The sequence below is a fragment of the Pogoniulus pusillus genome, chromosome 6 (assembly GCF_015220805.1).
Source record: "Pogoniulus pusillus isolate bPogPus1 chromosome 6, bPogPus1.pri, whole genome shotgun sequence".
NCBI lineage: Eukaryota > Metazoa > Chordata > Aves > Piciformes > Lybiidae > Pogoniulus > Pogoniulus pusillus.
Genome location: NC_087269.1, coordinates 4382549 through 4405540, shown reverse-complemented (window position 1 = coordinate 4405540; position 22992 = coordinate 4382549). Strand labels below are relative to the sequence as shown.

Genomic DNA, 22992 nt, shown 5'->3' with positions numbered 1-22992 from the left:
CTTTTCAGTCTGAAGAGTTTGGTATCTTTTCTGCTCCCAGTGATTTGTGTGGTGATGGAGAGTCATGCTTCAGGGTGACTCACATCCACTGGCAAGGGCTGCTGCTAAATGAAAGCCTCTTCTCTTTCCAGCTTTCTCTTCCACTACCTGCAAGCTGCAAATGGACTGATCTGTCGAATGGGAGCATCTCTGGTGTTCATTTAGCTCAGTGAGACTTTGACTTCAGTCACAAATGTGCATGAGCCAGCAACGTGCTCTTGTGGCTGTGAGGGGTAATGCCATTCTGGGGTGGATTGGAAGGACTGTGGTCAGGAGAGGTTCTCCTGCCCCTCTACCCTGCCCTGGTGAGGCTGCATCTGGAGTACTGCATCCAGTTCTGTCCCCCAGTTCATGAGGGACATAGAACTGCTTGAGAGAGTCCAGCACAGAGCCATGAAGGTGATGAAGGGAATGGAACAACTCTGTTATGAGGAGAGTCTGAGGGAGCTGGGGCTGTGCTGCTTGAAGAGGAGTCTGAGAGGTGACCTCAGCAGTGGTTATCAATATGTGCAGGGTGAGTGCCAGGAGGCTGGAGCCAGGCTCTGCTGGGTGATGCCCAGTGGCAGGACAAGGGGCACTGGGTGGAAGCTGAGACAGGAAGTTTCATTTAAACATGAGGATGATTTTTTTTCCCTGTGAGGGTGCCAGAACAGTGGAACAGGCTGCCCAGGGGGGTTATGGAATCTCCCTCTCTGGAGATATTCAAAACCCACCTGGATGTGTTCCTGCGTGATCTGCTCTAGGTGACCCTGCTCTGGCAGGAGGGTTGGACTGGATGAGCTTTGGAGGTCCCTTCCAGCCCCTGACATTCTATGATTCTGTGATCAGCTCTTCTGCAAAGCACAACTCCTAATCTCCCTGTTCACCACTCTGTAAAATACTGTGAGATTGCCACCTAGCTCATGAAGGCTTAATCGTTCAGTGAAGGTTTGCTAATTCAAGGTTCTTAGGGGAAAGGCACTGTGTAAGGATAAAGAATTACCTTTGGACCCTGGACCTGATCTCTTGCAAAGACAATCTGGCTGAAGTCACTGCTATCCCTTTTTCTTATCAGCATTCTGCAAGCTGTGATTGTTTTGTAGGAGATAATGATGAGAGTTGGGGCTCTTCAGCCTGGAGAGGAGAAGGCTTCAAGGAGACCTTGGAGTAGCCTTCCACTGTCTGAAGGGGGTCTGCAAGAAGGCTGGGGAGGGACTAGTGACAAGATCTTGTAATGACAGGATGAGGAGGAATGGGTTTAAACTGGAAGAGGGAAGATTGAAACTGGATGTTAGAAAGAAGTTCTTTCCAGTGAGAGTGGTGAGACACTGGCACAGGTTGCCCAGGGAGGTGGTGGACCACAGGATCACAGAATGTGATCTTTGATCTTTGATCACATTCTGTGATTCTGTGCTCCACAACTTGCCTGGAGGTGTTCAGGACCAGGTTGAATGAGGCCTTGAGTGATCTGTTCTAGCGAGAGGTTTATGGTGGCAGGTTGGAACTGGATGATCTTTGAGGTCCCTTCCAACCTAAAGCACTCTATGATTCTATGGTTAGCACTCTATGGTTCCATGGTTGTGACAAGTGGCTTTGAAGTAAGAGTGTTCATCTGCAAAGAAGATACTTATTCCCTTATTCAGAGCTCCAAACTTCCTTGGGTGAACACTTGACACACAAACTCCCTTCCTCATCTGTTCTTGGGGCCACATCAGGTACCTGTATTTTATAGCCCAGGGTTCTGAAAAATCATTGTCACAAAGGACTGAAAGAGGCCTCAAGAGCATCTTGCACTGAACAGAGATGGAATACACTTGGGTCATCAGCAGATGTCTGTCTGCTCTCAGAGGTCTTTCAGAGCTCTGAGAACAAATTCCACAACATGCAACATTCCAGCACCTGAAGGGGCTACAAGAAGGATGGAAAGAGATTGTTTCCAAAGGCCTGAAGGGATAGGATGAGGACAATGGCTTCAAACTAGAGCAGAGCAGATTTAGATTGGATGTTAGGAACAAGTTCTGCACCATAAGGGTGGTGAAACACTGCAACAGGTTGCCCAGGGAGGTGGTTGAGACCCCATCCCTGGAGATATTCAAGGTAAGGCTCAACAGGGCTCTGGGCAACCCATCCTAGTTGAGGATGCCTCTACTGACTGCAAGTGGGTTGGATTAGATGACCTTTGGAGGTCATTTCCAAGCCAGACCATTCTGTGATTCTATGAATCCATGATTCTATGATTCTCTACCTGTCCCTGTGCTTCTCTGTGTGCAAAATGAGGGGGAGGGTGGAAATCTTCATAGGCAATTAAGTGGATTCCTTCACATCATTCCCCCAGTGCAGAGCAGAGCAGCAGAGTAATTGATCCCTGCCCTCTTTATTGAAAACATTTCCACATTAAAACACCTTTATCATGTTTCACTCCTAAGTCTCCAGACTAAACAAATCTCAGTGCTTCCTTTTGACATGGTTCTGTACCCTCTGGATGCTTGGTGCTGCCTTACTCCCCCCTTCAGTGTGGTGCCAGGACATGGGCAGTGCTAGATGCAGCCCTGAGACAGCTGCCAGGCAGGGGTGTCCTGCCATTCAGGCTGCCAGGGACAGCTGAATATCCATTTCTTGTTTCTCAGACCATCATCACTGATCCAATTCCTAGCTGCATTCTTTTCTCACAGATTAAACAAGAGGGTAGCATAAAACTGAGTGGTTGTCTTGCCAGCAAAATAAAGCTTTTCAGCTTCTGGCCATCAATGAGAAGATACAGGAGCTAGGAAGTTTTAATTAAGACCTGGTGAAAGGAGTTTGGGCTTTTATTAAAGTGTCTGGTCAAAAAGGATAATATGATGAGAGAAATTTTTGTCTTCTGCATCAGTTTGAGTACTTTTTGTGTTTATAGAGTCTTAGGCTGTGAATCTGGTTTGAGGTCCATCAGCTTTACCCTAGTGTTACTCTGTCAACTTGCCTGGCATCATTTCTGATCGTTTTTGAGGTCACTCCCAACCTCTACACTTGTGTGATTCTGTGGTTCTGTGCTTTGCATTATCAGAAGTGAGGTGAAGAATCACTTCCTTTGCCTTCAGGAAACAGAAGAGCAGGAAATAGAGGACTGTGCTGGTTAAAACTGCCCAAGGTTTTGTTTTGAGCAGGTGGAAATGTGCCTGGCTGCTGCAGGTGTTTCTGAAGAGTTAGCAGAATACTCTTTGCCATGCACTCAGATGTGATGCTCTGGGTCACTCTTCCAGCTGCCATAAGACATTCATATGCTGGGAAAGGTGTCTCTGTTGGATAGAATCATAGAATCATAGAATCAACCAGGTTGGAAGAGACCTCCAAGCTCATCCAGTCCAACCTAGCACCCAGCCCTGTCCAATCAACCAGACCATGGCACTAAGTGCCTCAGCCAGGCTTTGCTTCAACACCTCCAGGGACGGTGCCTCCACCACCTCCCTGGGCAGCCCATTCCAATGCAAATCACTCTCTCTGGGAAGAACTTCTTCCTAAACCTGCCCTGGACAACTGGAGGCTGTGTCCCCTCATTCTGTTGCTGGTTGCCTGGGAGAAGAGAACAACCTCCACCTGTGTACAGCCTCCTTTCAGGTAGCTCCCTCAGCCTCTCCTCACAGAGCTGTGCTCCAGACCCCTCACCAGCCTTGGTGCCCTTCTCTGGACACCTTCCAGCATCTTAACATCTCTCTTGAATTGAGGGGCCCAGAACTGGACACAAGACTCAAGATGTGGCCTGAACAGTGTTGAATACAGGGGGAGAATAACCTCCCTTGTCCTGCTGCCCACACTGTTCCTGATGCAGGCCAGGATGCCATTGGCTCTCTTGGCTACCTGGGCACACTGCTGGCTCATCTTCAGCCTACTATCCACCACTACTTCTGTCTAGCAGGAATTGAAATGGATGATATTTTTCCCCCACAATAAAACCTCTGATGATTCTTCTTTGACCAGAATAGGTTTCAGACAGAAATTTTCACTCCAGATGTAAACATGGCCCAAAGTTGAGGAGGAGCTCAGTATTTGAGGGTGTTGTGTTAATTTGCTTAGAGAAGCAAAGGTATTTGTTAGTGTTTATAAAGATGTGAAGAGTGAGTGCCAGGAGGCTGGAGCCAGGCTCTGCTGGGTGATGCCCAATGACAGCACAAGGGGCACTGGGTGGAAATTGAGGCAAAGGAAGTTCCATGGAAACAGGAGAAGGATTTTTTTCCCTGTGAGGGTGACAGAGCACTGGAACAGGCTGCTCAGGGGGGCTGTGGAGTCTCCCTCTCTGGAGATATTAAAACCTTGTCTGGATGTGTTCCTGTGTGATCTGCTCTAGGTGATCCTGCTCTGGCAGGAGGATTGGACTGGATAAGCTTTGAAGGTCCCATCCAGCTCCTGACATTCTGTGATGCTGTGATTTGTTGTCCAGTGTCTAACAGCCTGTGAAAAAGTCCATTGAGGCCAGGGAGAGATCATTGTCATTATCTCTTAGATGGTAATGTGAGGCTTCATCTACCTCTCAAGAAACAACAAAGACTTCTTCATTACCAGAGATCTACTCTGCGATTAAAAGTGGCTGTTCCCTTGAAATCTTTTGCTGAGGGAGTGGAGGAATCTGCGTGAGGAAATGAGAAAAGATTTCAGTGAGATCAAAGCTGTTCAGCATGTCCTGCAGATTGCCTGTCAAGGTTGAGTAGTGAGATTGCATTTCACAGCATGCACAGACACTTCTGTAAACCACATTCCTGTTTAAAAACATTAGCGTGGAACAAACTTACTTGTCACAACTGGGATCACATCCACGTTTTAGCAGTGGGAAGTTAAAAATAAGACTTAATTCAGCTTTCACCATGCTGGAGATTTTCTCTAGCTTCACCTCTGCCCTTTTCTCTGTCCTCATTCCCAGTGTTTTTACTCTGCCTGCAATGCATTTCAGTGCTTGCCAAGATGTCTCCAGCGAAGAGTGAGTTAATGAGAACATCTGGCTGGGAATGAATGATGATAGTCTGCAAGCCACCTACTCAGCACATCTGCTGGTCATGGCCATGGATGGGGAACCTTATCAAGTGTTAATGCTTCTGGAAGGAGAGAGGATTTTGTCATGTGGGGCTGGATTTATTGAGCACACTCAGATCTGATTGGTTATATAAATGAGCTTTCACTTGAAGGGGAGGAATGTCTCTGAGTGTGCACACACAAACATACACTTCTTCTCTGGAGACTTTCAAACCCTGCCTGGGTGCATTCCTTTGCACTGCCCTGCACTTGATCTCTGGAGGTCCTTCCAACCTCTAAGGTTCTGTGATTCTCTATACACTTGCAGTATCCTGTCAGTGAGTGACAATGAGGACTGCCTAAAATCTGTCTTCATAGGTAATTAGTCACAAAGGTCCTAAACTGGTTAATCATCAACTCATGCTGCAAAAGACTTATCTGTGGGAATCATAGAATCAGTCAGGGTTGGAAGGGACCACAAGGATCATCTACATCCAACTGCCCTGCCATGGGCAGGGACACCTCACACTACATCAGGCTGTCCAGAGCCTCATCCAGCCTGGCCTTAAACACATCCAGGGATGAGGCTTCCACCACCTCCCTGGGAAACCCCTTCCAGGCTCTCACCACCCTCATGCTGAAGAACTTCTTCTTAACATCCAGGCTGAATCTACCCATTTCCAGCTTTGTTCCATTCCCCCCAGTCCTATCACTTCCTGACAGCCTAGAAAGTCCCTCCCCAGCTTTCTTGTAGGCCTCCTTAAGATACTGAAAGGTCACAATAAGGTCACCTGGGAGCCTCCTCTTCTCCACAGTGAACAGCCCCAACTCTTTCAGTCTGTCCTCCTAGGAGAGGTGCTCCAGCCCTCTGAGCATCCTTGTGGCCCTTAAAGGACCTGTAAGGGTTTTTTGAAGGGGCTGAATGTGCATTCTCTCTGAAGGGAAGAGAGAAAAGAGTTTCTGTGCTTGGTTGGCCAAGTTCCATTTTCCAAATGATGATTCTGTCACTGGTGGATTAGATTTATCCTTCTTATGATGGGTTAAGGTGTCCAGCCACTTCTGTGGGCATGATTTATGATTTATTATTTACATGTAAAACAATGAGTACAAATACTCTCCTCTTGTTTGGAGGTGGGGGGAAAATAGGGAAAAAAAGGAAAAAAAGGAGAGAAAGAGAGAAAGGAAGAGAGAAAGAGAGAGAGAAAGAGAAAAAAGGAGAAAGAGAGAGAAGGGGAGAAAGAAAGAAAGAGAAAGGAAGAGAGAAAGAGGGAGAAGGAAAGAAAGAAAGAAAAAGAAAGAAAGAAAGAAAGAAAGAAAGAAAGAAAGAAAGAAAGAAAGAAAGAAAGAAAGAAAGAAAGAAAGAAAGAAAGAAAGAAAGAAAGAAAGAAAGAAAGAAAGAAAGAAAGAAAGAAAGAAAGAAAGAAAGAAAGAAGAGAGAGAAAAAGAAAGAAAGAAAAAGAAAGAGAAAGAGAGAGAGAAAGAGAGAAAGAGAGAAAGAGAGAGAAAGAGAGAAAGAGAGAAAGAGAAAGAGAGAGAGAAAGAGAGAAAGAGAGGAAGGAAGGAAGGAAGGAAGGAAGGAAGGAAGGAAGGAAGGAAGGAAGGAAGGAAGGAAGGAAGGAAGGAAGGAAGGAAGGAAGGAAGGAAGGAAGGAAGGAAGGAAGGAAGGAAGGAAGGAAGGAAGGAAGGAAGGAAGGAAGGAAGGAAGGAAGGAAGGAAGGAAGGAAGGAAGGAAGGAAGGAAGGAAGGAAGGAAGGAAGGAAGGAAGGAAGGAAGGAAGGAAGGAAGGAAGGAAGGAAGGAAGGAAGGAAGGAAGGAAGGAAGGAAGGAAGGAAGGAAAGAAAATGGATTTTTCAGGCAGCACAATGACTGAACGAAGTGAAAACACCAGGCAAAATCCTTTTCTGCTCAAGGGAATGGCCTGTACACACTCCAGGCCAGCACATTTTTCATGGGATGCAAGGGAGCAGTTCAAAGAACTGGCAAGGAGTGGGTCCTGCATATTCATGAGGACTGGGCAAGGAGGTGAAGGTAGAGGAGAAGGCAGAAAAGCAGTGTGAGGCTAGGGTGGAATGTGGAGCGAGTTACCACGGGATCCTATTTTACTGCTGTTTGACGTAAAGTTCCTTTGCTTTTACACAACCACTGGAATTGAATGGGAGCAGCTTAGGGCACAAAGAGTGATTGTGCCTTTTAAAGGTTGGAAGAGGAGAAGCTGCACCTCATCACTGAGATAATTGTGCCTCTCTCTTCTCACGACAGTCTCCAGCCTACGTTCCCGAAGTCAGTCAAGACCTTACCCAACAGGCAGAGGAGAAACTCGCCAACAGCCCCTGCAAAGAGCTCTTTTCTCACTGTACAAAGTAAGTATAACTCGATACCCAGAGGCTGCAGCCAGCAGCCTGGCAGGGACGTGCCAGGTAAAGAGAGACCTTTCCATCTGAACCCGAAGCAGGCTACCTTCAGCCGATCCTAGAGGCATAGCTGAGAAGCGGTGAAGTCATTTCGCCCCAGCACAACATAATGACTATTTCCATGCCATTCTATCCACTTCCACACAGGCACTTAGTGTTTCAGGTATTTGACAGAGTGTCCCAGCCAAGGAAGCCAGCCGTGGATTTCACGCTGGGTGAAAAGAGCTGCGCTGATAATGGATCCAAAGCAAACATCTCTGTTTCAAAGCGCATAAAAACGAAGTGGCTCTACAGTCCATTTAGGCAGAGGAATGTGCAAACTTGCTCCACGTGGCTTTGCCAGAGAAACCTTCACCGGGAGAATGGGGCTTTTTTGGCATGCTCTCTGTCTGCCCGTGACGTCCACACCGACGTGCGTGGTTGTTTCAGCCTTTGGCTGGGAAAAGCCTTATCGGTTCCTGCAGCCCTCGGTGCTGTCAGGCGCGAAAGCCCCAGCTATGCCATCTGCGTTTGCCAGGGCTGACCCCGGTCCCTTCAGGCCAGCAGATCAGAACCCAGTGAACATAGGAAAAGGAGAGATGGTGGTGGCAGGCTGGCCCATGTGGTTTCTGGCTGAGCCTGGTTGGTTTTCCCTGGGTGATGTAATGGGGATTTGTAGAATTCGCTCTGCTGTCAGTCACTGTTTTGACTCATTTTGTTGACCTTTTCTGTTTTCAGTTATCCTTTGCCTTGGTAGGAGCTGTGGGTTATTTCTGGCCTTCTCTCATAACCAGTTTCCTTACATTGGCCTGCTGTCATGTAGAGATGCTCATCTAACTTGCAACAGTTGCGTGTGCCAGTGCCAGCGACAAAGGCAGAGCTGTGCTCCACGCAACCCTTCCCCCTCCCCCTGCCTTCCAATGCCTGTTTCCAGTTCTCAAATCGGTTTGAAAGCTGACAGTTCCCTCTCAAATGCACTTTGTTGTTGCCAAAGAAGGGAACTAAAAAGCAAACAACTGCTGAAAGGCAGCTATTGTTCTTTAAAATGCATGCAGCTTTTAATGAACTGAATGGAATGGGCTAGCGTGGGGACACCACTTCATCCGGGCTCACATTCACCCACAGCCATTCCCTCCTCCCAACTCAAGTGGATAAATGATCCAGGTTTGAGCCCTTGTTAATCAATATGCTGCTCATCTCACACGGGCTGAAACGGGCTCAAAGGGAAGCTTTAAGAACTTGCTGTTGGTATTTAATCTAGGGCAGGGTGTCCCTGCCTGTGGCAGGGGGTCTGGAACTAGATGATCCTTATGGTCCTTTCCAACTCTGATTCTATGATTCTTTGATTCTATCTCCTAAAGGTACTGAATGAGTAATGTTAATTTTGGTAGAGTTTGCAGTCAGCCTAGAAAGGGGAGCCTGCTGGCCCCATAGCAGGGTGTGAGGATGAGGTTCAGATGCATCCTTGTGGACCAGATGGGTCGGCAGGAGAAATGCATGCATAGCTCTTAACTTCTGCTTTGACCTTGGCACTTAGTGCCATGGTCTAGTTGACTGGCTAGGGCTGGGTGCTAGGTTGGAGTGGATGATCTTGGAGGTCTCTTCCAACCTGGTTGATTCTATGATTCTATGATTTCAACTGTCTGGTACTGGCCTGCTCCTTTCCCCCCTAGAATTGCAGCTTTGAATTTAGACATTGGTTAATAATCATTAAGAATCATAGAATCAACCAGGTTGAAAGAGACCTCCAAGATCATCCACTCCAACCTAGCACCCAGCCCTAGCCAGGCAATTTGCAAGCTTGAACCCACTGAAGGGAAGTAATATGATCTGTATCCAGTCAAAACTAATAAAGACAACCAAAATTTGACTTCTGAATGCTGAATGTGCCATCATCTGCCTGTTCCAAACTGATGGAGCAAGAATTACCAGAACCAACCATCCAACCAGAAATAATTCAAACAACTGAGAAATTCCCAAGCCTTATGAATAGTAGCTCATAAAGAGAGAGGAACTAAACTGAGGAGACAGATTATTCATGGTGAATTGTTTGCTCAGGGCTAGAACTGCCCCAGGGTAAGACATAGATTATCCCTTCCCCAAGCTGGAGTCATCCTTCAGAGATTTCCTCCTCCAGAAAAATCTGGAAATGTCTGTGTGTCCCCAAGTAGAGACACAAAAATGTCTGTGTACTCCCAAGGCAGAAAACTCATTTCTTGTGGGCATTTTTCACCCAAACCCAAGTTTTGTCCCTGACAGTGCAGCCAGCAGAGGTGGATGCAGTAGCCCTGGTAAGCAAGGCAAGAACCAAAACCAGCAGGTTGACAATCCCCTGTTAACTGATGTGACCACTTTCTTCTCAGGCAGCTTTCTCAGCTCTGGATCCTTGGTCTTTTTTATGGGATGTTTGTTGATCTTTGCTTGTTGCCTGTCACAACCAATGCATTTCTCTCATTTGCAGACTGAGATGTTTATTCCTTTACTCCTCTGATTATGCAAAACACTTCATTGTGTGAGTCCCAAAATTCTGGTCCTGATCTGGAACCAAATCCACATTCCTGCTCAGACTCTTCCCTCTGTTTTGCTATACAAAGTACACAGCTCTTAGGGAAAACCCTTTGACTTCAACCACAGTTACTACTTCTGTCTAGCAGGAATTGAAATGGATATTTTTCCCCAAAACATAACACCTCTGATGATTCTTCTTTGACCAAAATAGGTTTCAGCCAGAAATTTTCACTCCAGATGTAAGCATGGCCCAAGGTTGAGGAGAAGCTCATTTCCTGAGGGTGTTGTGTTAATTCACTAAGAGAAGCAAAGATATCTGTTGTCTAGTGACTAACAGCCTATGGGAAAGTCCACTGAAGGCTGTGAGAGATGCCCTGCTGCTGCTGAGCAAGCAGAACCAGGATGTGTTTCTTGCTCTTCAGCTTGTGTAAGGCCTCCTCTCATGAAATCCCTAGACTGAAACCATGGGTAAAAGTCAGCCTGAAATAAAGAAGTGAAATGACTCTGCCCCACACGAAGGCTGGATTTTCTCCTCTTGTTTTGCTCCTCTTCTGTCCCAAGTTCAGGATTATAAAATGCTTATATATCCTTTTCATCTGAGATAGATCTGTCCTTGAGCACCTCAGCGGGGAGCCATTCCAAGAGTACCTAAGCAGCATGTACTTCGACAGGTTTCTCCAGTGGAAGTGGTTGGAAAGGTAAGCACCACCATTTGAATGGGTTTTGCTTTCCTTAGTAACGAGTATCAAAGGTTTACTTTCACTCTCCATGCAAAGTCTGGAGAATACACTCAAAATCTGGCAGCTGAGGCAGCCTGTTTGCTCCCTTTGTTTTCAAGATAAAGACTGCTTGGCTTTTCTTCAGCACTGCCAATGCCCCATCCTAATGTTTGCCATTTATGGCTCTCTCTGGGCAGCAATTCACAGAAACATCCAGGTTGGAAAAAGCCCCTCAGGATCACCAAATCCAACCTAGAACTCTACCAGATTCACCTTAAACCATAGCCCTAAGCACCACATCCAAACGACCCTTAAACACATCCAGGGTTGGTGACTCCACCACCTCCTTGGGAAGCTCATTCCAGTGCTCCTTCTTTTCACTGTTCTCCTTCAGGAAAGTCCATCAAGACTCATTCCCTAATTCCCTGACCTGTACTTCAGGCAGAGAGCTTCAGGAAGGCCTTTTTGTTTTTGCTTGTTGATAGAAGGTTAAATTGGAGGCTTTAGCCACAGGGAGATGCCATATACCCATGAGTGCTGTGTCCAGTTCTGGGCCCCTCAATTCAAGAAAGATGTTGAGGTGCTGGAACGTGTCCAGAGAAGGGCAACAAAGCTGGTGAGGGGCCTGAAGCACAAATCCTATGAGGAGAGGTTGAGGGAGCTGGGCCTGTTTAGCCTGGAGAAGAGGAGGCTCAGGGGTGATCTTATTACTGTCTACAACTACCTGAAGGGGCACTGTAGCCAGGTGGGGGTTGGTCTCTTCTGCCAGGCAAGCAGCAATAGAACAAGGGGACACAGTCTCAAGTTGTGCCAGGGTAGGTATAGGATGGATATTAGGAAGAAGTTCTTCACAGAGAGAGTGATTTCCCATTGGAATGGGCTGCTCAGGGAGGTGGTGGAGGCACCGTCCCTGGGGGTCTTCAAGCAAAGCCTGGATGAGGCACTTAGTGCCATGGTCTAGTTGACTGGCTAGGGCTGGGTGCTAGGTTGGACTGGATGATCTTGGAGGTCTCTTCCAACCTGGTTGATTCTATGATTCTATGATAACAAACCCATGTATCAGCATCAGTATAGGCTGGGGACTGACCTGCTGGAGAGCAGTGGAGAAGGACTTGGGAGTCCTGGTGGATGGAAGGATGACCATAAGCCAGCAGTGTGCTCTGGTGGCCAGGAAGGCCAATGCTGTTCTGGGGTGTATTAGAATGGCTGTGGTTAGTAGGTCAAAGGAAGTCTCTACTCTGCCCTGGTGAGGCAACACCTAGAGTATTGTGTCCAGTTCTAGGCCCCTCAGCTCAAGAGGGACAGGGAGCTGCTTGAGAGAGTCCAGCACAGAGCCACAAAGATGATGAAGGAAGTTGAACATCTCTGTTATGAGTAGAGCCTGAGTGAGCTGGGGCTGTGCTGCTGGGAGAGGAGAAGGCTGAGAGGTGACCTCATTAATGTTTATAAAGATGTGAGTGCCAGGAGGCTGGAGCCAGGCTCTGCTGGGTGATGCCCAGTGCCAGGACAAGGGGCAATGAGTGGAAGCTGAGGCATAGAAGGTTCCATGTGAACCTGAGGAGGAATTTTTTCCCCTGTGCGGGTGACAGAGCACTGGAACAGGCTGCCCAGGGCAGTTGTGGAGACTCTCACTCTAGAGATATTCAAGATCTGCCAGGATGTGTTCCAGTGTGATCTGCTCTGGGTGATCTTGCTCTGGCAGGGGGGCTGGACCAGGTGATCTATCGAGGTCCCTTCCAAGCACTGGCATTCTGTGATACTATGATATACAAAAGTCATGGTTATGTTGGCATGAAACAAAAGTCATGGTTATGTTGGCATGAAACTTGATTTAATCATGAGCTCAATCTCCAGCTGCAGCCAACCAACAGACATGATTGATGTCTGGGATATGGATAGTGCTCCTTCCTCCTCCATGAATGTGCTTACACCCATAGCTCTTCCTCAGCCAGTCCCTTCTCTCTAAAAGGCATTACACTCTGAAGATGAGATGCTAAAACAAGCAGCCTGAGCAACTTTTTCACCCAGGATGCTTCTGCATGGCAAGTGAATCAAAAAAGACCTACAGCCTATAGAAAGGTAGAAATCCAAATCTCCTGTGATCTGAGAACTGTCTGGAGAGAATTAGGCTCCAAGGTGACCTTCTTGTGGCCTTTCAGTATCTGAAGGGGGCCTACAAGAAAGCTGGGGAGGGACTTTTTAGGCTGTTGGGTAGTGATAGGACTGGGGAGAATGAAATAAAGCTACAAATGGGTAGATTCAGACTGGATGTTAGGAAGAAGTTCTTCAGTATGAGGGTGGTGAGAGCCTGGAATGCCCAGGGAGGTGGTGGAAGCCTCATCCCTGGAGGTGTTTAAGGCCAGGCTGGATGAGGCTCTAGACAGCCTGATGTAGTGTGAGGTGTCCCTGCCCATGGCAGGGGGGTTGGAAGTAGATAATCCTTGTGGACCCTTCCAACCCTGACTGATTCTGTGATTCTATCATATGGTGACTCTTTGCCTGGAGCAGTTGTCACTGCCATTAGAGCACTGTAAACAGACAAAAGTATGGCATCTAGGTCCTTGTACCCTATTTATTGGCTAGCCATTCCTACACCCATTTAATAAGCAGGCAGCCTTGGGGAGTATTGATTTGCAAGGGAAGTGGTCTTTGCCCTCTCCTCGTTGGTGGGGGCTGTAGCAGACATATGCTGCTGGGTGAGAGTGACCTTGAGTGAAGAGAAGCCCCAATTTCCACAAATGGAATTAATTAGGGCAGATGAGTTAGGGCCAGACCCGTGAGTGGTGTGTCTCAGCATGATGTCTTGGAGATCAAAGGAGCTGTGCCAGCTCCTCTCCCTGGAAAGCTACAAAGCTGCTGCACAAGAGGGGAGGGAAGCAGTGGGCAGAGGAGAGAGCCATTTCATGCCAAGATATGCTCCATGTGCCATCTTCACTAAATTTACTCTTCCATTTCAATTAAAAACAAAACCCCAGCAGATGATTCATCTCTAGCCAGGATATTTCCTATCTGTTTTCACATTTGGGATAAGGAATGCTTTGGGGATTTTTTTTTTCCCCCATTCCTCTCAACAAATGTGACAAGCTGTTGGATGTGCCTGGTTTAAGAAGGTGGCAGAGGCTCTTGTTAGATTTAGCAAAGAGATGTTGTAGGACAGAGCAATCAGCAGCTCCTCCTGAGAGCCGGCTGGCTCCAGCCACAGAGTTGTGTAGTCTGTCTTATCCCAGAGACACTGCTGAACGTGGAGTTATCACTGCTAATTGTTGCTCCTGATCCCAGTCCCATTTGCAGCAACCTCCCTGAAGCCTGAAAATAGCATCTTCTCCTCTTCTAGTTCTGGCCTCCTGCATGCTTTTTTCTCCCCCTCCCCCCTCCTCCCCCCTTTGAAAAACAACAATGAACAGAGCTATAGTGCTTCACTGTAACATTTATTCCTTACTGTCATCAACACCATCATCACTGCTGTGGGAACAGCCATGGCACTGTGCTGCCTCTGCCTGCTGGCTGCCTGCCAGAGGAGAACGAAGCTGCCCAAGACAGTCCTATCGACTGCAAACCTTCGGTGATGGAGTGGTGGCCATAAAATCAGATCTCTCTGGATCTCGAGCTCTTCTGTCACAAAGCTTTCAGGATGACAGAGTCTAAGTTAGATGTAAGGCTGGAGCTGGTTTCCTAGAGCAGGACTTAGTGGGGATCCTGTGAGGTTGGACAGTGATCAGGTCTAGGGAGCAGCTTGCCCTCAGAAGGAGAGACAGACTTATTTAACCCTTAATTTGGTCCTTAGAAGGGAAAGGATGCTTTTCCTCCCTTCTTGCCCTTGATGCTCTCCCAGAAGGCAGGTACCCCAGGCTTGGAGCTTGGCTTCCTGCTCTCCCCTCATGCAAACACCTAAACCCACCTCTCGAGTTCTTTCCTTGTTTCACATCAGTCAAGTCACCAGAAATACCTTCTGGTGGATCAAATTTGTTTAGCCTGGGGAGGAGGAGGCTCAGGGGTGATCTCGTTGCTGTCTACAACTACCTGAAGGGAGGCTGTAGCCAGGTGGGGGTTGGTCTCTTCTCCCAGGAAACCAGCAATAGAACAAGGGGACACAGTCTCAAGTTGTGCTGGGGGAGGTATAATCTGGATGTTAGGAGGAAGCTCTTCACAGAGAGAGTGATAGGCATTGGAATGGAGGAAGCTCCTCATAGAGAGAGTGATTGGCATTGGAATGAGCTGCCCAGGGAGGCAGTGGAGTCACCATCCCTGGAGGTGTTGAAGAAAAGCCTGGATGAGGCACTTAATGCCATGGTCTGGTTGATTGGATAGGGCTGGGTGAAAGGTTGGACTGGATGATCTTGGAGGTCAACCTGGTTGATTCAATTTGATGCACTGGGTTAGCCCAGCACTACCATTAAAACAAATTCCTTTGTATCATAAGAACTAATAACTTGCTGGAAGCTCTCAGGTCCCCTCTGTGCTTAACAAAGGCCACAGCTATATAATGGAGATTCAGAACCTTTCCTGGTCCTAAGATGCTAGCAGAGATTATCCTGATGACTCACTAATGTGTTGTATTTTATTACATCTTAATATGTTGGAATTGAAAAGTTCAAGCCATACATAGCATTGAAGTAATGCAATTACATAATTATACATGATATTATCTAATGTGATTACCTTGAAATAATCTGATCACGGAATATTTATCTATTTTGCCTTTCAGAAGTATGCTCTGAAAGAAATAAATCACAGAGAGTGCATTAAATGCAGTGTGGGGTTTGGTTGTTTGTTGTGGTTGGGTTTTTTTTTCCTTTCCCTTTAATTCTTCCAGGCAACCAGTAACGAAAAACACATTTCGGCAGTACAGGGTCCTGGGGAAAGGAGGTTTTGGGGAGGTGAGTAATTCTGAAAGCCTCTGGAAGTTCTTTTTAAGAGCCTTTCTTCCTTCTCAGGCACTCCAGGTTGCAGCAGCCTGGTGTGACATTTTCATTCAGGCGAGGAGGCTGATTGTGGTTAATTGCTGACGGTTCCACTTAACCTCTGGGGACACCTTAATCTCAAAAAGAACACTCTGGAGGCTTATTCTGTATTCAGCTCTTGCTGAATTAGGGTCACACCCTTGGTTGTGCTTTGCTGATGGCTCGGGGTGGCTGCCTGAGGACGCAGGCAGCACACAGCTGTGGCTCTGCTCCCACAAAGTATGAGAGACTCAGGTAATAGTTTGGGTTGGAAGAGACCTTTAAAGGTCATCTACTCCAAATGCCCGTGCAGTAAGAGGGATATCTTTGGCTAGGTCAGGTTGCTCAGCATCCAATCCAGCCTGACCTGGAATGTTTCCAGGGATGGGGCACCTGAAGGGGCATTGTAGCCAGGTGGGGGGTGGCCTCTTCTGCCAGGCAACCAGCAATAGAACAAGGGGACACAGTCTCAAGTTGTGCCAGGGTAGGTATAGGCTGGATATTAGGAAGAAGTTCTTCACAGAGAGAGTGATTGGCATTGGAATGGGCTGCCCAGGGAGGTGGTGGAGGCACCGTCCCTGGGAGTGTTCAAGCAAAGCCTGGCTGAGGCACTTAGTGCCATGGTCTGGTTGACTGGCTAGGGCTGGGTGCTAGGTTGGACTGGCTGATCTTGGAGGTCTCTTCCAACCTGGTTGATTCTGTGATTCTATGATCTATTCCTTGCTTAGGTAACACATTCCAAGTGTTCCACTGCCCTTACTGTAAAAAAAAGTCTTCCTTAGATCTAGTCCAGATCTCCATTCTTTTAGCTTAAAGTGACTAACTCTTGTCCTGTTGCCATAGACCTTAACACAAAGATTGACCCTGCTCTGGCAGGGAGGTTGGACTAGCTGATCTCTTGAGGTCCCTTCCAGCCCCTGACACGCTGTGCCTGGGCAGCAGAGCCAGAGGGGGGGCTTGAGCTGAGCAGACTGCAATCCCCCCAGACAGAAGGAGGTGCGATGGGAACGCGAAATCATCAAACCAATATCACACAGCAGGCTGGGAAGCAGGGGATGGTTCCCAGCTGCCCCCTTCCCGTGCCTTATTCCCTGCCCTGCCCTCTCTACCCTTACAAGGACTGGCTCAGATGAGGGTGTGAGGAGCCAGAGCGTTCGCTTCCATCTGCCCAGCAATTGTTCTCTCTAATTGGCAGGTCTGCGCCTGCCAAGTGCGGGCCACAGGGAAGATGTACGCCTGCAAGAGGTTAGAGAAGAAGAGGATCAAGAAGAGGAAAGGCGAATCCATGGCACTGAACGAGAAGCAGATCTTAGAGAAAGTCAACAGCCAGTTTGTAGTGAGTATGGAGCTGCCTGGCTCGCAGCTCCCTGCTCGCCTGGGGGCGCTCTGCTTGTCCCACCTGCTGTCCCCGCAGCAAAGGTGCCAGGAGCTGCTGACTCCCTTCGCTTTTCACTTCAGTCCTGCTCCTGCACCTTTGCCACGTCTCCTCCCAGCCTTTGTTCTGTGAGAAAGACGCCGAGCCTGGTGCCCGTCTCTACCATGGGAGCAGGATGCATTCTGCAGCCTCGCATCAGGCCGAGCTGTTTTTATCCAGCCTGATCACCTGGATTCCCAGTGTCTGGGAGAGAGGAGCTTGGAGGAGGCTGAAGGAGCCAAATCAGGAGGGACTGTCTAAGGAGAAGCAAACCAGCAGTGATGTGGAGCTGCTCTGCCCAGTGCAGGGATTTCCTGAGTCATGCCAGCTCTTGACTCTCTTTGACAATGTGCCTTAGGTTTGGGTTTGGTTTTTTTTCAAGAGGTGTTATCACAGCATTTGTCACCTCCTTGATACCTGTTTTAGGAAGCACTGAGATGCAAAACGTTTGCTCACCTCTGGCGGGAGCAAAAATGATAGGAGATATTTGAAAGTGATGGGTAACTTTTGGCTTGGCTGATCATTCCAGAGGCACCCACCACAGCCTGGAGGGAGTGATGCTGACCTCCATGCCTCAGTGACCACTACAGGACTAGGCTATCTCAGCCTTCCTGTGAACCTGCTGAGATGATAGCTTTTTTCACACAGCAGTGCAGTGGGACATGCAGATTCCCTCTAGCTTATTGAGGCTTCTCTTACATGCAAAACTATGCCTGGAATTAGCAGGTTTCTCCAGCCTGTGAAACTATCTGAGCATTAACCATGAGAGTTTCTGGTGTCAAGTAGGCTGAATTCAACAAATCCATCTATAAAATCCTAATATCTGCTTTTTTTCCTGTGCTTTTAACATGTACTCTTGTAATAAGGCTTATACCAAATTCAGTTCAGGTGTTGTTATTATTATTTTTTTCCTTTCTGTGCTAGTTTGAGCCTAGCTAGAATGTTTTGGTGAGAAGAACTGGCTGTGAAAAGGAAACAGTGATGATGTCTACTTCACTCATAGGCTTGCTGAGAGGTGTAAGAACAAGAATCCAAGCATAGATAAGGCACTTCTTCTTGGGGCATTGCCTGAGCTGCATTTCTCTCTAGCCTCTCTGCTATCTATCTGGTTAATCCACTTTGCTTCCTAACCCCCTGCCCAAACCTCCATTCTTCCCTGGGACTGGGGTAAGGTTGAGAGGGGTGGGAGAAGGTGGAAGGGTGGTTGGGAGCTCCTCCTGGGGACTCAGGTTTCTGGGAGGGCTGTTGTGTTTCTGTATTACCTTTTACCTTGTCTATTTCTGTATATACTGTAAATATCTGCTTGTATATTGAGCTAAGCTGTAAAATATAAGCTTCATTCAAATTTCCAGAGCCAGCTGAGTCTAGCCTGGGTGATTTCCAAAGTGTATGGGGGTGGGGAACACCCAAACCATCACACTTTCCTAGAGAAAAACTGTAATGAAAAGTTAGTGCTTGCTTCTTGGCAGCTAACTGAACCTACACAACTATCCTACCCATCTTTTCCTAGGTCAATTTAGCCTATGCCTATGAAACAAAGGATGCACTGTGTTTGGTTCTGACCATAATGAATGGAGGTGACCTGAAGTTTCACATCTACAACATGGGGAACCCAGGCTTCGAGGAGGAAAGAGCTTTGTTTTATGCAGCAGAGATTCTTTGTGGCTTAGAAGACCTACACAGAGAAAATACTGTGTACAGGTAAGCACACCCTGGAGTCCTAAGACATCTTTCCTAGGTAGAAAAGAATTGCCTGCATCCTTCCTGCTCATTATGGTGCTTTACAGCTTGGATGTCTGGGTGCTTTGGCTGAAATTACACAGAGCCCTGTATGAATACAGTATGATTCAGTAATAATGGAAGGAAGCAGTTGCCTCACTAAATACATCCTGTCTAAATTGCACAGAACTAGCACAAAGCTCCCTAAACCCTGCCTTAGTGTGCACTGGGTAACATAAAATTATCAAAGTTCCTTTAAGGGACTTCATTAAGGATTCTGCTTTCTGCTTAGTATGAAATGGAGATGATTCTCTTCAAGCCCCTAGTCAGAGGAGCTGCAGCACCTCGGGTGTGGAAAACCCACCTCTCTTGGCCCAGAGGGAGCACAGTTAGCACAAGAGGGAGCAGAGGGTCTGCTTTTCTGCTGCAGGACAAGAGCTGGTTTGATTAGTTAGATGGGATCATGTTGGTGGCCATAGTGTGCCAGCCATGGAAGGAGGCACATTCACAGCCATGAATTAAAGCATCCTTCTGGCAGCATCCCACCCGCCACGGGTGCAGCCAGCAGGCAGGGTGCTGCCCAGCGTGGTGACAGGCAGCCAGCTTTGAGAAGGACAAGTCTCAAGTTCTCAGCTTCCAGGCTGGCTCACAACTCTGTGCAAGTGCTTCTCAGGGCATCAGAGGGTTGACTTGTTGGACAAGCAGGGTGACTGCAGACAAAGTTCTTGTGACTCCATGAGGACTTTTTTCTTTAACCTACAACCAGTGCAGTTGCAAACAACATTTAATGTTTGCCTTCATCATCCCAGCTTGTGCAATCGTTGCTATTGGCATACACAGCAGAAGAGGTCCTGTCAGTTGGTGAAAGAGCTTCCAAGGACATTGATTAATAGGCAATAAGCTGCTATTTTAAAACACTGGGACACACTTTCAATCATCCCCTATGCCCATGTGAAATGAGCCCTATGCATATGCTTGTGTGCATATTGTTGCTCCTTGGAGGAGAGCTTGGTTGCCTCACTGTGACTCAGATCTCACTAGCTGGCATAAGGAGCCAGCAGACAGATAACAAGCTGATTTAGTTGGCCCTGTCCCAAGAAGAAGGGGTGGTGGTTTTTTTTATCCCAAGGGAACCAAATGCAATTAAGTGTTTAATGTCAGCTGAAAAAAATCAGATAATGGGTGGCATGTCTGGCTACCCTGGTCTGTAAAAACACATCCTACCACCTCCATAAGAGTGTTGGGAGGTAGCACAGTGTTCCTTCAAGGAGCACTAGACCACAAGCATTTAGTGATGCAAATGACTGGGACCTTCATAGCGTGGCTGGGGAAACGTCACACTAATGCCACTTGCTAAGAAAACAAATTAGCTCTGGCCAACCCAAAATAGCAGGTGGCTGTGAGAGAAATGGCAGCCTGCTTCCTTAGGCACTTGTTTCCATGTTCCTCTTAAAAGAACTGCCAGCTTACACCTCAGATGGCACATTGGTTTTGGCAGTGAAGGATGCTATATGCTTGCAGGTGACATATTCTAGCAGTATTTTAGGAGCATCTGCAGGGACCCCTAATTTGTAATGCTGCAGTGTGTTTTGGGACCCGTGAGAAGTGCTATATAGGTCAATAAAATATAGCAGCTAAATGCTACCACTTTCTCAGGGTGAATAATTCATCACAGAATGCTTATTCCTCAGACTTAAGTTTGTTTTCTGTGAACAAAATGCTTCTGAGCAAATCACAGTGCTTGGGGCTGTGCAGCCCGGAGAAGAGGAGGCTCAGGGGAGACCTTGTTGCTCTCTACAACCAGCTGACCTCAAAAGTGTGAAAGAAACAGCACGACCAGGGAAGTCCTTCTACCCCTGTGCCACACCTTGAATCCTGTGTTCAGGTCTGGGCCCCTCAGAAAGATATTGAGGTGCTGGAAGGTGTCCAGAGAAGGGCAGCAAGGCTGGGGAGGGGACTGGAGCACAGCCCTGTGAGGAGAGGCTGAGGGAGCTGGGGGTGTGCAGCCTGCAGAAGAGGAGGCTCAGGGCAGAGCTCATTGCTGTCTACATCTACCTGAAAGCAGGTTGTAGCCAGGTGAAGGTCGGTCTCCTCTGCCAGGCACCTAGGGACAGAACAAGAAGCCACAGCCTCAAGCTGTGCCAGGGCAAGTTCAGGCTGGATGTTAGGAAGTTGTTGCCAGAGAGAGTGATTGGCATTGGCATGGGCTGCCCGGGGAGGTGGTGGAGTCCTCATCCCTGGAGGTCTGGAAACTCAGGCATTGTCAAAGCTATGAAATCCCCCTCTCCATTGGCAGGAACATTTGTGACACCAGGGTGGTACAGCTTGAAAGGCAGGGTGGGCTCCTGCGCAGGCTCTGTGCCATGCAGTGAGCCCCTGGCATGAGGCTTTCTCTTGCACACCCTTCCCTCTCTGTGCTCTTTGAGGAGGAGCACGCCTTGCTGGGAAGCTAACAGAAACAAGCTGATTCAGAAATGCAAGGAGGCCTTAAAAAATGATGAGACCAAGCACTTCTTGGCTTTGCAACAGGCAAAAGGCTGTGTTGCAGTAGGAGCTGATCAGATAGAAGGTCAGGATGTGATGGTGTGAATCTCATAATGGTTTTTTCCCATCTCCCCCAGCCATGCCGGTGCCTTATTCAGGCTCCTGAGCTAGCACAGCCTTGCTGCCATCACACAGCCCTTCTGGGGCACTCCTTGCCCAGCATGTCCCTGTCTTTCCTCCAACTCTTCCCAGTCCCACCCCATGAAGGCTGGCTTCATTCCAGCTCTGTGCTGGCAGCAGGCTTAGTGGCATGGGGAGGATGGGAAGGAGCCTGCCTGGCTCCCACCCCAACAGCACAGGAGTGGCAGTGGTGGCCACGAAGTTATGCTCAGCCCCTAGGTTTGGGAAATGGCTTAGTGAAGTGAGGGGACCTGAGTGTGGCTGGCCTGGGCAGCATCTAGATGGAGTAGGTCTGCTGAAGCCTTTCAGAAGGGTGACCTGCCAAGGCTCTGCTGAATACTTGAAAACTGAGATTCTCCTTTTCACAAGTTTACAACTTGGCCAAATTTGGGATTTTTAACTTTTTTTTTTCACAGGAGCAGTAAAAAGGAACATCTTTGACATCAGAGTGACCACCTTGCCAATTTGCATGGCACTGCTCCAAACCACATAGGCACTAGAGTTTCACAAATGCTTGTAAGAAGAGTTTTCATCTGGGCACAGCATTCCCCCTGCTCTCTGCCCCTCATTTTCCAGACTCCCTGCAATTATTACACATGTGCTCAAGTGCATGTACACACATCCACATATTTAGTCTGAGTCAGATGCCAGGCATAGAAAATGTGAGCCCAAGAGATTGCTCTTTCTATTTTCAGGTGCAGATAAAATCCTCCATTTTTTTTGTTTGTTTCTTCCCTTTTTCTTTTTAGCAAAAGATTTTATAGCAGAAACTGTTGCAGAGCTTTAACAAGATGCAGGACTATAGGGTTTGGTTTACAGGGCTTGCTGGGTTAGATGGATGAGTCCATTGTAGGGTGGATTAGGAACTAAAAGCTTGGCTTAGTGAAAAAATGTAACTCCAGTGAAGAAGAAGACATATGGTTTCAGTCTATCTGTGAAGTGAGTTGTACAGAGCTGTACTGGCTTCATAGGTTCCTTGCTGTTTGAGTTGACACTCAATGGGTTTACTACTAGCAATAAATGCACTCACACCCTGTGGTAGGGTTGTCTTATCAAAACCAGCTTCATGCAAGGATCTGCTGTCTTTCATTTTCAGAGATCTGAAGCCAGAAAACATCCTGCTAGATGATTATGGTAAGTCTCAGAGGTTTGCAGAGATGCTTTCACGGTAAAGGAGATTAAGTTAGTTTTAGGATGTATATTGTACAAAGGTGAATAATGCTCTGAAGTGACTTAAGAGGCTCAGCATACACTAATGCTCCTATCTCAGGGTGAGTGAAGTGCTGGAGCTCTGGTGAAGCTGCCATGCTGTGCTCAAGGGCAGAGCTGTGCAGTCTCTTCCTCCTTGTTTTCCCATCCTCTCTGCTGCGAGGCTGACCCCACCCAAAAGAAACAGGGATGTCTAAATCCACTCCAGTTTCACAAGTGCTTCCCTCCTTTGCTGAGCCAGCTCTCATTTTATGCAAAGCCAGGTACTCAGCTGTTGCTGGAGGGAGCAGTAATCAAATCTCAGGCTGACTTTTAGAGGAGCTGTTAAACCCCTTCAGCTATCAGAGAGTGACTGAATTCTCTCAGCTCATCCATCCCCTGGGGACAGTTTAAGATACTTCCCTCCAGCATGCTCCTTGCTGCCCTTTTTT

The 22992-nt window shown here is 47.7% G+C and overlaps 1 protein-coding gene across 2 annotated transcripts in view; it reads left to right on the top strand.

The window, feature by feature from the left end:
* Window positions 1–22992, top strand: part of GRK5 (G protein-coupled receptor kinase 5) — a 76283-nt gene that overhangs the window by 28938 nt on the left and 24353 nt on the right. Inside the window, exons 3-8 of one of the 2 annotated variants that reach the window (XM_064144269.1) lie at window positions 7258–7358; window positions 10502–10594; window positions 15429–15492; window positions 16751–16891; window positions 18480–18670; window positions 22449–22486. In XM_064144269.1, the coding sequence (XP_064000339.1) occupies window positions 7258–7358; window positions 10502–10594; window positions 15429–15492; window positions 16751–16891; window positions 18480–18670; window positions 22449–22486 (628 nt within the window). Of the gene's footprint in view, window positions 1–7196; window positions 7359–10497; window positions 10595–15428; window positions 15493–16750; window positions 16892–18479; window positions 18671–22448; window positions 22487–22992 lie in introns of those variants that run through there. The other variant, XM_064144270.1, reaches the window with a different exon arrangement.